Genomic DNA, 13,621 nt, shown 5'->3' on the forward strand with positions numbered 1-13,621 from the left:
GTCACCACATTCTCATTTCACATTTGCAGAAGATGTAGTGTTTTTTTTCAGATTAACTGTTAGGTTAACATAAACTACATTGAATTTGAAGCAGTGTCTTCAGATCAATTTTGATCCTTTTAACATTTATGGAAGATGTTGATCATTTACTGATAAACTTCACTGAAAAAGTTATAGAAATGTCTTCATGATTTTCAATCCTCATTAGCATTTACAGATGTAGTCTATTTTCTGTTGAACAACATTGATCTTTGAAATATTGTCTTTTTTATCACATTTTGATCTTGTATTTCAGAATTCATTAACAAAACAACCAGTTGGCACGGACTCTCCCGGGCGCAGTGGGGCTCGTATGCTAATGTCTCATGATAAACGTTACTTCATCAAAACTCTAGTCCAAGAAGAAGTGGAACAGATGCACCACCTACTCAAACAATATCATCAGGTAAACAATATCATCTGGTAAACAATTCCATTAGTTAAACAATATCATCTGGTAAAAAAAATATAATTTGGTAAACAATATTATCAGGTAAACAATATCATCTGGTAAACAATATCATTAGGTGGACAATATCCTTAGGTAAACAATATCATCTGGTAAAAAATGTAATCTGGTAAACAATATCAGTAGGTAAACAATATCATCTGGTAAATAATATCATTAGATAAACAATATCCTTAGGTAAACAATATCATCTGGTAAAATATATAATCTGGTAAACAATATCATTAGGCAAACAATATCCTTAGGTAAACAATATCATTTGATACATCATCTGGTAAAAAATATCATTAGGTAAACAATACCATCAGGTAAACAATATCATCTGGTAAACAATATCCTTAGGTAAACAATATCCTTAGATATATCATCTTGTAAACTATATCATTAGGTAAACAATACCATCAGGTAAACAATATCATCTGGTAAACAATATTCTTAGGTAAACAATATCCTAGAGTAAAAAATATTCTCAGGTAAACAATATCACCAGATAAACAGTATCGGCAGGTAATCAATATTTTTAAGTTTTAAGAAGTTTCATTATACTATTTCATTGGTCCTGTTAGAATGAAAATAATCTTAAGATGGTTTGGAAGCATAGAATGCAACCAGGCAGAAAAAAATAGCAGACTTTAACTGAGTCTGTTATTGACCATCAGGGCTTTAGTCCAATTTGTTAAATATCTAAGCATCTTCAGGGTTTTTTTACGGCCGTTTTTATAGCCGTTATTGGGCTATATTCCCAATGCCAAAATGTATGTATTTTTCCCAAAATGAATGCAAAAATTCCCAATCTACATTCTGAAAAAAAAATCATCAAAATTGCACAAATATTGACCATATTATGGACAATTTTGTAATGGCAGTATGTTAAAAAAGTTGTACAATATGAAACAAGTGTATGAGAAAGTGCTTGAACACATCCTTACTATATCCTATGGTACTACATATTTCCCAATTTGGAACATTTACGCATCAAAATTCCCAATTTTGGGGGTATAGGCTATGTTCCCAAATTAGCTAGAAAAAACCCTGATCTTGAGGAATGCCCTTAGATAGAACTTTTGTGAAAGCAATAAAGTGTTTTTCAACAAATGTGTTATGTGATAATGAACAGTAAATTCAAAGTTAAAATAGCATGCTTTTTTGTTGCACTTTGGACAAATTTGACCATATTTATGGTATTTAAACTTTGTTTCAGTATTAGATGATTGAGATACGTTCTCTGGTTCTTAAATTAAATTAGTTTAAGAGACTGCAATATTTCATTCATCTAAAGTTAAAGCAAATGTTTCATTTTGTGGGGGAGAAAATACCCAGTGCAGCATTTGATAAGCAAAAGTGTAAATAATATACTTAAAAGGCCTTTTCATTAGATTTGCATGTCTGCGTAACTCTGTACAAAACAATTTATAGTAGTCAGGTTTCTCATTCACGCAAACTAAATTGAGAAACTTGTTTTTTTTTTCTGCGTTAAATATCAGTGAAGTTTACTGTTAAAACTTTCCTATTTGTGGGGGGGATTAATTTTCTTGCATTTTGGGTTGTGTCAGTCCAAAAAGTTAAATCCAGAGGAACAAATAAAATTCCACTGGTCATTTTGTCTTCAAAGGTTGAATGCCACAAAATTGATATGCCCATGAAGTAGTCATTTTGCCCAATTTATTATCCGCAAAATTTTATCAGGGCTCCAGAATTTTTTTTTTCCCTGGGCATAGGTTTTGAAAACATAGTGGTAACTTAGAAAAATATGAAAAATGTTGGGGTATTTGAGATGTTTTAACTAATTGTGCCGGGCAAGAGCAGACTTCTCATTATTTACAGCATTTTCATTCCGTCGTTTCATTGCAAATTGTACGTTTATGCTAGATGACATTGAACACTTTAAGATGCCAAAAAAAGGTATCCAATTTTCAACTTCTGTTCTTCACACCAGATGTGTCCTTCTATTTGTTAAAACTTGACCAGTTACAGACATCACAACAGACATAGACAATAGCTTCTGCAGAAAAGTTCTTAATCATTCTTAGTTTTTGTATTTTCGAATTGAAACAGTAAACTGTTACTATATATATTATACATACAAAAATCTTGTTCAAAGTAAAAAAAAAAGCACCTAGACTCCCACAAATTGCACTTAAATTTGTGTCTTCACGACTTGGAATGTACCTGAGGCTGGTTTACATATTGTGCACACAAAAACCACTTTCCACAAATATAATTGCATTTAAACAGAGCAGCAGTTCAAGAGACTACCTGCAAGTGAAAATCAGCTGTTCAGAAATTAAATGTGCTCTTGCGTTTTTCGTGTTCTGTGCGTAACTTCTGGAGCACCAACATAATGGTATGCAAGGATAGTTGATTAAAAGTTTTTTAAGAAGTTCAGTGTCATATCTCATTAGTGTGACAAGTTGTGTAACTCTACATGCAATATTTACAGAATTATGCCCCTTTTAAACACAGCAATTTGGTTACAGTTTATATAAAGTCCCAATATCATCTTCGTTACTTGTTATTCAGAAGAAATATAGTGTCTGTACATTAGTCTGACATGGCGTGAGACAACCCTTATTAAGAGAATACAATTTCTGTATAATCTTGTTCACCCAGAAATCACGAAACTAGGGCACCAAGAAAGGCACAAAACACAATTATTCTATTTTTGCTTAAAAGCTAGCATCTAACAGACAAAATTAGATTAAAGATCTTTAGATTTTGAACTTATGAGGTTTTTATACAAGAAATAATCTCGCTTAACTATACAATTTAATTTCCTCTTTGAAGATTGTGCGGAATTATTTTTAGTATTTTCGTATAATTTGTGAAAACATTAATCATGCTTTATGGTTGAGTAACAGAATATTAAGCTAGTATGTTGCCCATAAAACTGTTTTCCTGCAATATTAGATGAGTGATTCATTGAAAGATTGTAAAAATAGTTTTTATGATAGATCATGCTAAGTTTTATTTTGGCTTAAAGATTAACAACCACTGTAAAAGGATGAAAATAGCACAGTATAAATCCCGCACGATAATTCAAACGATAACATGTTTGATAATTATGATTTTTGTTCATTAAAACGTTTCAATACAGAAAATATTTTTGTATATTATTACAGTATGCACTTAACTTCTATCTTTGACAACCTTTTTGAGTTCAACGATGCATGAGAACCATAACAATCGAACAATAAAATAAACATGCTGTCGTTTAAATTATCATGCGGGAGTAGTAGTTTGTCATGTTATTGTTGTATAAGGATGTTATTGTTGTTTAAGGTCATATACCGGTATATTCAGTTTCATGAGTGGGCCCTTGTATCTGTGATTAAGTTTTAGAAATGCCTATTGAGGACTGTTTAAAATTAAAATATAAAAAAATATGTTAGCAGAAGGAATATATCCGTTGATATTTTGGTTGCAATTTTATATCCAGAGCACTTTATAACAAGTTAATTTTCATTTTTATTAGCTCATCTGATTTTTTTGAAAAAAAATGATGAGTTATTGTCATCACTTGATCGGTGTCGGCATTGGCGTCGGCGTTGCCTGCTTAAGTTTTATGTTAAGGTCAGCTTTTCTCCTAAACTATCAAAGCTATTGCTTTGAAACTTGCAACACTTGTTTACCATCATAAGCTGACCCTGTACATAAGAAACATAACTCCATCCTGCTTTTTGCAAGAATTATTGCCCCTTTTGGACTTAGAAAATCAGTTTTCTTGGTTAAGTTTTATGTTTAGGTCAGCTTTTCTCCTAAACTATCAAAGCTATTGCTTTAAAACTTGCAACACTTGTTCACCATCATAAGCTGACCATGTACAGCAAGAAACATAACTCCGTCCTGCTTTTTGCAAGATTTATGGCCCCTTTTGGACTTAGAAAATATCAGATTTCTTGGTTAAGTTTTATGTTTAGGTCAACTTATTCTCTTAAATTATCAAAGCTATTGCTTTGAAACTTGCAACACTTGTTCACCATCATAAGCTAACCCTGTACATCAAGAAACATAACTCCATCCTGCTTTTTGCAATAATTATTGCCCCTTTTGGACTTAGAAAATCAGTTGTCTTTGTTGAGTATTATGTTTAAGTCAGCTTTTCTCATAAACTATCAAAGCTATTGCTTTAAAACTTGCAACAGTTTTTCACCATCATAAGCAGACGCTGTACGTCAAGTAACATAACTCTATCCTGCTTTTTGCAAGAATGATGGCCCTTTTAAGACTTAGAAAATCATGGGTAAGACAATATTTCTATTATACAAAAAAAATCAGATGAGCGTCAGCACCCGCAAGGCGGTGCTCTTGTTTACTTTACCATTCAGTTTAAAAGCAGATTTCTTATTTTCCTCAGTGTGCATTTCACTGCTAATATTTTCAGTATATTTATACAGGGGAGATAATTCTGGATTGATCTGAAAATCAGAATTTGAAGGTTTTGAGATCAGTGTAAATCCATTGAGCTTTTGTTGAGAGGGGCTGATAATATCAAATGCACAACCGAAAAATGGGTGAAGGTCGCCAAAAATTGGGAAATTAATGGACAACATTAAATGTAAAGTGTGATATCTTATTTTTCATTACAACTAATTATATAATGGTAACTGTGTTTTTATGCCCCCCGAAGGGAGGCATATTAGTTTTCAACTGTCCGTCCGTTCGTTCGTTCGTACGTCACAACTTTAACTTTTTGCATGAAGGCACTTTACTCGTGAACCACTGCACCCAGGACCTTCAAACTTCACATGCTGATAATACTTATTGAGTACACGACCCCTACTGACTTTGGGGTCACCAGATCAAAGGTCAAGGTCACAGGGGCCAATGTTAACTTTTTGCATGAAGGCACTTTACTCGCGAACCACTGACCCAGGACCTTCAAACTTCACATGCTGATAGTACAGTTTGAGTACACGACCCCTACTGACTTTGGGATCACCAGGTCAAGGTCACAGGGGCCAATGTTAACTTTATGCATGAAGGCACTTTACTCGCGAACCACTGCACCCAGGACCTTCAAACTTCATGTGCTGATAGTACTTATTGAGCACACGACCCCTATTGACTTTGGGGTCACCAGGTCAAAGGTCAAGGTCACCAGATCAAAGGTCAAGACGCTGCGGGGGCATTTGTCACCATTAGTGACAGCTCTTGTTTTCCATTATGTTAGACATATTCTCGCACAGCAGTCTAAGATATGTAAGGATGAAAACTCGGTCAAAATCATGAAAAATCGGTTTTGCTAACTATATTTTCCTTGAAATTCTGCAAGTGAAAATATCTTGCCAATCTAAAAGTTAAAGTCAATGTAAAATTCTTGCCACCGTTGAATATTTTTCCCTATTAAGCACATCTTTTAATTAGGTTAACACTTATCGTGCTGGACACGATTGATTCTGCCCGTGCGACAAGTGCAGATCAAGATCAGCCGGCACATCTGTGCAGTCTGATCACGATCTGCACTGTTCGCCATTCAGTCAGTATCTTTTTGGTAAGCACCCCTTTTAACAGTTAATGGTACTGTCCAAATTGAAAGATGGACAAGTTCATTTTAGAAATTTAGCACGGTAAGGGTTAAAATGTATGTTTTGTCCTCATATACTGTAATGTATTCGTTGGGAATATTTCATATTATAAAGTTTTCCTCATCAGGTGGTATTTAAAAGCAGACTGTACTTAACGGGAGTCCTTGACTGAATTCTAGACCATAAAAGTTGTTGTTTTAATTAAGCCAGACTTTAGGTAATTGACAAGTATGATGCATACACTGTCTGACAAATGAATTAGTAATGAACAGTTATCACTTGATTGTTTTATATACACAGTACTAAACTTTTTCCATTAATAGGTCGCAACATAGTTATATTTCTAGTACGCCTATGGTTACCAAATAAGGTTAAAGTTTCTGATATGATGTGGGTTGCTGGGCAAATAATTGAATGTTGTCCCCAAATTGAATTGACGGAACAACTTATTTCCAGTCAAGTCCACTGCAGGTGTTCTAATTAACCTCCCTATAGTATCTGTCCTAGGTCGATACTGCTCGAAACAGTACCAGTTTAACCTTTAGCCTGCTAGCGACTTTGCGACCAGTGCAGACCAAGATCAGCCTGCAGGCTGATATGGTTTGCACTGTTCGCTATTCAGTCAGAAAATTTTCAGTGAACACTCCTTTGAATAATTATTGGTAATGCCCAAATTGAATGGTGGACCGGTCCATTTTAGAAATTTAGCAGGCTAATTATATAGGTTAAGTAAATCTCCCAGCACTGACCGTGTTAGTCTGGATATCAGTTGGGAGTGGGGATTGAACCAGTATTGCTAGCAGTACAGTCCAACCTGCATTTCTCTGTGCAAATATCTTTCTTCAGTGTTGTTAGTATAAAAAAGTAGTAGCGTTTTTTAGCTCACCTGAGCACAAAGTGCTTGCCCTGTGTCCGTCGTCAACAATTTGACTGTTAACACTCTAGAGGTCACAATTTTGGCCCAATCTTAATGAAACTTGGTCAGAATGTTACCCTCAATAAAATCTTGGATGATTTCGATATTGGGCCATCTGGGGTCAAAAACTAGGTCACCAGGTCAAATCAAAGGAAAAGCTTGTTAACACTCTAGAGGTTAGTTTTTGGCCCAATCTTAATGAAACTTGGTCAGAATGTTACCCGCGATAAAATCTTGGACGAGTTCGATATTGGGTCATCTGGGTTCAAAAACTAGGTCACCAGGTCAAACCAAAGGAATAGCTTGTTAATACTCTAGAGGTCACAGTTTTGGCCCAATCTTAATGAAACTTGGTCAGAATGTTACCCTCAATAAAATCTTGGACGAGTTCGATATTGGGTCATCTGGGTTCAAAAACTAGGTCACCAGGTCAAATCAAAGGAAAAGATTGTTAACACTATAGGGGCCACATTTTTGACTGTATCTTCATGAAACTTGGTCAGAATGTTAATCTTGATGATCTTTAGGTCCAGTTTGAATCTCGGTCATGTAGGGTCAAAAACTAGGTCACCAGGTCAAATCAAAGGAAAAGCTTGTTAACACTCTAGAGGTCGCATTTATGACATATCTTAATGAAACTTAATCAGAATGTTAATCTTGATGATCTTTAGATCAGGTTCAAATCTGGGTCAGATGGGGTCAAAAACTAGGTCACTTGGTCAAATCAAAGGAAAAGCTTGTTAACACCCTAGAGGACTTATTTATGACTTTATTTTCATGAAACTTAGTCAGAATGTTAATCTTGATGATCTTTAGGTCAAGGCCGAATCTGGGTCATGTGGGGTCAAAATCTAGGTCACCAGGTCAAATCAGAGGAAAAGTTAGTTAGCACTTTAAAGGCCACATTTATGACCATATCTTAATGAAACTTGGTTGGAATGTTAATCTTGATGATCTTTAGGTCAAATTTAAATCTGGGTCAGATGGGGCCAAAAACTAGGTCACCAGGTCAAATCAAAGGAAAAGCTAGTTAACACTGTATAAGCCACATTTATGACCATATCTTAATGAAACTTGGTCAGAATGTTAATGTTGATGATCTTTAGGTCAAGTTTAAATCTTGGTCAGGTGGGGTCAAAAACTAGGTCACCAGGTCAGATCAAAGGAAAAGCTTGTTAACACTAGAGGCCACATTTATGACTGTATCTTCATGAAACTTGGTCAGAATGTTAACCTTGATAATCTTTAGGTCAAGTTCGAATGTGGGTCATGTGGGGTCAAAAAGTAGGTCACCGGGTCAAGTCAAAGGAAAAGCTAGTTAACACTCTAGAGGCCACATTTATGACCATATCTTAATGAAACTTGGTCAGAATGTTAATCTTGATGATCTTTAGGTCAATAGGTCAGGTGAGTGATACAGGGCCTTCATGGCCCTTTTGTTGTTAAAAAGTATTATTGAAAAAATGAACATGAAAAAAATTTAACATTATTTGAAGTCCTCACCAATGAAACGCTGTTAGGAGACTAATAAAAACCAAACTACCTGAAAATATTCAAGTCCTTACCGTAATAAATAATTTATGTAACAAAAGTGTGAGAGCAAAAGAAATTTTGAATTGGAGGTGGGGATACTTTTTATTGAATGAATGACTTTGATGATTCTCTTCTATGCAATAGAAACATTATTAGCCAAATTTAGACTTTATTAGGACATATTTTGTCTGTTTTTTCTTTGACACAATATATGCCTTGAAAATGCACACCTTGTGGAAAATTGGTCAAAGACGGCCCACATTTTATAGCTCTTCTGATATGTGAAAAGAAAAATTAAGAGATATTTTTGTTACTTTATGGATTTACATTTCAGTCTATTTTCTGTTGAAAACTATTACAAAAATGTTGTGTAATGTATTGTCCCTATTGCACCATTTATATTGCAGAATAAAATAAGATGAAATAGATTAAAATTTCAGCTGCATGAAAATTCCATTTATTATTATTATTATATTGTTATAAAGCATCTTAATTCAACAGAAAAAGAATTTTACTTGGCATTTACTGAAAGATAATATTCCCACCACGGAATGAATTTCAGTAAGATGAAATTTTCTGTTCAATGCAGATGTCTGTATTATATTACAGTTAAGTTTAAAGTGGCATTATGCACATCTTACTGCACATTTGGTGAATGTTTTATAAAAGCAATTTTTGGTTGCTGTGCATTTAAATGTGTTAAATTAACGATAATGCCGCATAAGTATTTGAAGTTGATGCTTTAGAAATAAAGAGATTGGACTAATAAAATAATAGTTCTTTTCTTCAATCTTCTGCGCAGTGATCTCCCTTACCTATAGGTAGAGATTTCTGAAGTTGAAGGGAAGCAACTCCTGCGTGCAAAAAAGACTGCCTCAGTCAGAATAAGAAAAGTCATATTTGGAAAGTTATTATTTCGTACTGGTAGCAGGAAGAGTTTGGTATATTGGGTTAAAAGCTATAATATTTCAGCTGGTTATTTACTGGAAAAATGTGTATAATTCCACTTTAAAGGGGTTGTACCAAGAAGTAGAAAAGCACAGGTATCTGCATGGATGAATTTTTAGTTTTCCGGCTGAGGCTGAATATTCCAGTTTTCCTGAGTCTAAAATGGTCATTTTTTTCTAAATCAAATACATCTCCAGTTTTGACTTTCCTTCAATATTTGTGAGAGAAGTAAAATGTGTGTACGTTGTCTGTTTTGAGTCTATGAATGTTTGAGAATCTGGTCAGTTTTCTTAAATGTTATAAAACTTGACCCTTATCATGCTGGACACGACTGAGTCTGCCTTTGCGACCAGAGTAGATCATGATCAGCCTGCACATCCATGCAGACTGATCATGATCTGCACTGTTCGCTATTCAGCCAGTATCCTTTTGGTAAGCACGTACCCTTTTAACAGTTAATGGTACTGTCCAAATTGAAAGATGAACTAGTTCATTACAGAAATTTAGCAGGGTAAGGGTTAAGGAATACAGATTTAGCAGCTGACAAAAAAGTTGTCCTTAAGTGTACGTTGTATGGGAGAAAGTTATCTAGCCAGCTTGTGACAAGTCATTGGCCACAATGGATGGTGAACATAAAGCTTCCTTGTTACCTCTGCATATTCGCCTAAACACAAATATAGGAAAATGTTGCATTAACCTGTAGCCTGCTGGCGGCAAGTGATTTTGCCTTTGCGACCAGGGCAGACCAAGATCAGCCTGCACATCCGTGCAGGCTGATCATGGTCTGCACTATCATCAGCCTGCACTGTTCGCCATTCAGTCAGTAAATTTTCAGTAAACACCCCTTTGAATAATAAGTGGTATACTGCTCAAATGTAATGATGGACCAGTCCATTATAGTAATTTAGCAGGGTAAAGGTTAAGATACGTTACCTTATTAAGGTTTTTGCTTACAAAACCAGATCTATGGCGAGAAAATATTGCAAGGTTATGCCAAGATATATATGTAGAATATCGGCCTTGGTTGATTCAATTTGTATTCTGGTCAAAACACATGAACAATAAATGTTTGTCAGCACAACATATTTTCCAAATATTTAGTCAAAGTTCAGTGAATTCCAGCAGAGTACAGTCATAGCTGTGAAACAAATCTTCCTTCCTGGATCTTAAATCTTAAATGTATAAAATGCATAGTGTATTTGAGTCATTAACATATATCAAATGTTTGTCAGTTAAATGTACTCTCAAATGTAACATACAGTAAAACCTGTCTTAAGCAGCCAGCCAAGGGAGTGGGGAAAAAGTGGCTGTTTACAGCAGGGGGCTGCTTAATGCAGGTAATTATAGAATGAATGATCATTTTGGGAAATGAGACACTGGCTGCTTAAGACAGTTTGGCTGTTTAAGACAGTTTGGCTGCTTAATAGAGGTGACCGCTAAAGCAGGTTTTATTTTAATCCCAGATCTTTGAAACAAATAGCATCATGTTATGCTGCCTGATTTGCACTTGAAAATGGCATGTCAGTCTCTTTACCCTACTTGACCCCAAAATGGAAACTGTCTTAACTCTGTTTTTGAGCATATTTTTGCAAAATTTGTGATTGTTGTCCACAGTGTATACCACCTGGTATGTATTGATAAGCATGGTGGGGAACTGAAACTGTTCGAGGCTACTGAACAATATAAATATTGAAGATAAAGCTGTCAACATGTTATTTATCTCTCCATGTAGAAATCAGCATTTTGATCTGGAATGGTAAATTACTTGTTTGTCTGATGGAAAATGTCTCTTTTAGCAATTTGTCACCATTTGACATTTTATAGACTGAACATTAATGGATTCCTCTCAAAATGGCTTTTTGCTGCTGTTCACTGAGTGTAGGAGACTGAGTTATTTGCTGTTAATTGAAGACAAATTATGTCTGTTAGATACTAAGGGCATAAATATCTGTGGGTTTGTTTGCTATTTTGATAGACTTCCATAAGGCGTAAAAAAAAATTGTTTGTTTCCGGTATCCCAACCTACCCTAAATTTTTGGCTCGACCCTAAAATTTAATGTTTTTTTGGCCTTGGAGAATATTTTTTTCAACTTTTTAACAAAAAGTTGCAAAACTGCACTTTTTGTGCTTTAAACATGGTCAATGGTCAGTGATGTTAGAAATCAACTTACTAATGCTCTAAAAGCATAACCCCCTTATTTGTATTCATTTTTTGACACAAAAATAATTTCCGAAAAGTTTCACTTATCCGACCTACCTACCCTAATTTTTTGGGGCATGTTACCGGAAACAAAGAATTATTTTTTTTAGGCCTAACCATAACTCGATAATGTCCTTTATACTCCAGTCACACATACGGCGCGGAAAGCTACTTTAGCCACGCATTTAAAAAAGTTGCAATACTATCTGCCGTATTGATACTTACTGAGACGTACTTAACGTATAATCGTAATCATTCAAACAATCCTTACGGCTCAATATGAACGATATTCGGTAACACGTTTACTTCTGTAGCTAAAAAACGATATATATTTGTAGCTATTTAGCCGCCGTATGTTGATGTTTAAGGCCAACATGAACATCTTATAGCAATGGCAAAGCAAAAAAATGAGCTTAAAGGTATAAGTGCTTTTGCTTAACAGAAGTGTTTTTTTTTTCTTCTAAAATCTTGGGTTTGGGGTATTTTGTAATGCCCCAAAAGGTGGGTATATCAAAATCACAGTGTGCGTCCGTTGTTGAGTGCGTCAGTTCGTACGTGCATCTGCGTAAAATCTTGTCTGGGCTGTAACACTGCCATCCATAAAAGGATTTTGAAATTACCTGGCATAATTGTCCCCATATTGAGACCCCTAGCTCTAAGGTCAAGGTCACACTTAAAGGTTAACCTGGTCTGTTTCTTGTCTGGTCCATAACTCGGCCATCGATGAAGGGATTTTAAAATTACTTGTTGTGTGGGGGGCATTTGTCAATTATAGTGGCAGCCCTTGTTTAGCCTTTATTGGTTGTTTTAAAGTTTAGTCTTTCAAGGTGTTGGTAGAGTTTTGGTTTTTCAATCATTAACAGATCTATGCTTCAATCCTCAGCCAGACTCCATGGGACATTTCTCTGGGATCACTTGATGACCTCTGTTGTTTTGAAGGCCAGTATGTCAAAAGGTCACGATTAATGCCAATGAGAGTGGAAATGTTTTCAGTGATGGTGCTTGTCATTATATGACCACTGCGTTTTTTGGATCATTAAGTCAAAGGTCAAGGACATAGCATTAATTCAAACGGAAGCACACAATGTCATGTTTTACAAACAACTTTTGTTTTGATATTAAAGATTTCACTACTGTGACATTATTATACTGACATATTATATATGGCTCTATTTTCATTAGTTCTCAGGAACTGCTTTGTATCATAAAGGCTGTTATCCTAGTGTCTGCCATTTGGATAAAAAAACGAAACAAACAAAAAACCAGCAGTTTCTTTGTCAAAAAAGTCTTCATTTTGAATTATGCATTAAAAGCCACCTTCTGATAGGTATAGTACCACTAGTGATAAATCATTAATACTAGCGGAGGACTAATTTTTGTGGTAACTTCAATCCACAGAACTATAAATCCCAGCCACAAAATCATATCGGCATGAAATACACATTTTGGCGGAAACAACGAAATTTTATGCTCTTATTTAATATATAAGGGGAGTCATCTTGGCTCATACACAGACAAATGCAGGAAAGAAAAATTCAAAAAAAAATCTATCCAGAGTGTCAAAACTACTTGTTGGTGAAATAACTTCGATGCATTGTCCTATTACTTACGGTCTGTTTCGCGAAGCCTACCTTTGGACAAGAAGGTAGAACTTGGGAATAAGGTGTTTCGTGAACATTATTATCCCCCGACGAAAGTCGGAGGGATATAGTTTTGGCGTCGTCTTTCCGTCCGTCCGTCCTTCCGTCTTTCCGTCCGTCCGGAGCCATATCTAGGAAATGGTTGGGAATATTTATTTAAAACTTCATATACATGTTCACCACAATGAGTTCTTGCGGCCCGTCAAGTTTCAGTCAGATTGCCCAAGTAACACCAGAGTTATGGCCCTTAGAAGTTTCTAGTGTTAACTATATAGGGTACTATAAATATGGCAATTTCTGCATCATAACTTTTGATATATTTGACCTAGAACTATGAAACTTAAACAGAAT

The 13,621-nt window shown here is 35.2% G+C and overlaps 1 protein-coding gene across 1 annotated transcript in view; it reads left to right on the forward strand.

Moving 5' to 3' along the window:
• The window catches only part of LOC123532218 (phosphatidylinositol 5-phosphate 4-kinase type-2 alpha-like), a 63,201-nt gene that overhangs the window by 31,846 nt on the left and 17,734 nt on the right, over positions 1–13,621 (forward strand). Inside the window, exon 3 of the mRNA XM_053518216.1 lies at positions 296–445. Within this exon, the coding sequence (XP_053374191.1) occupies positions 296–445 (150 nt within the window). The remainder of the gene's footprint in view (positions 1–295; positions 446–13,621) is intronic.

The sequence above is a fragment of the Mercenaria mercenaria genome, chromosome 11 (genome assembly GCF_021730395.1).
Source record: "Mercenaria mercenaria strain notata chromosome 11, MADL_Memer_1, whole genome shotgun sequence".
In the NCBI taxonomy this organism is placed as follows: domain Eukaryota; kingdom Metazoa; phylum Mollusca; class Bivalvia; order Venerida; family Veneridae; genus Mercenaria; species Mercenaria mercenaria.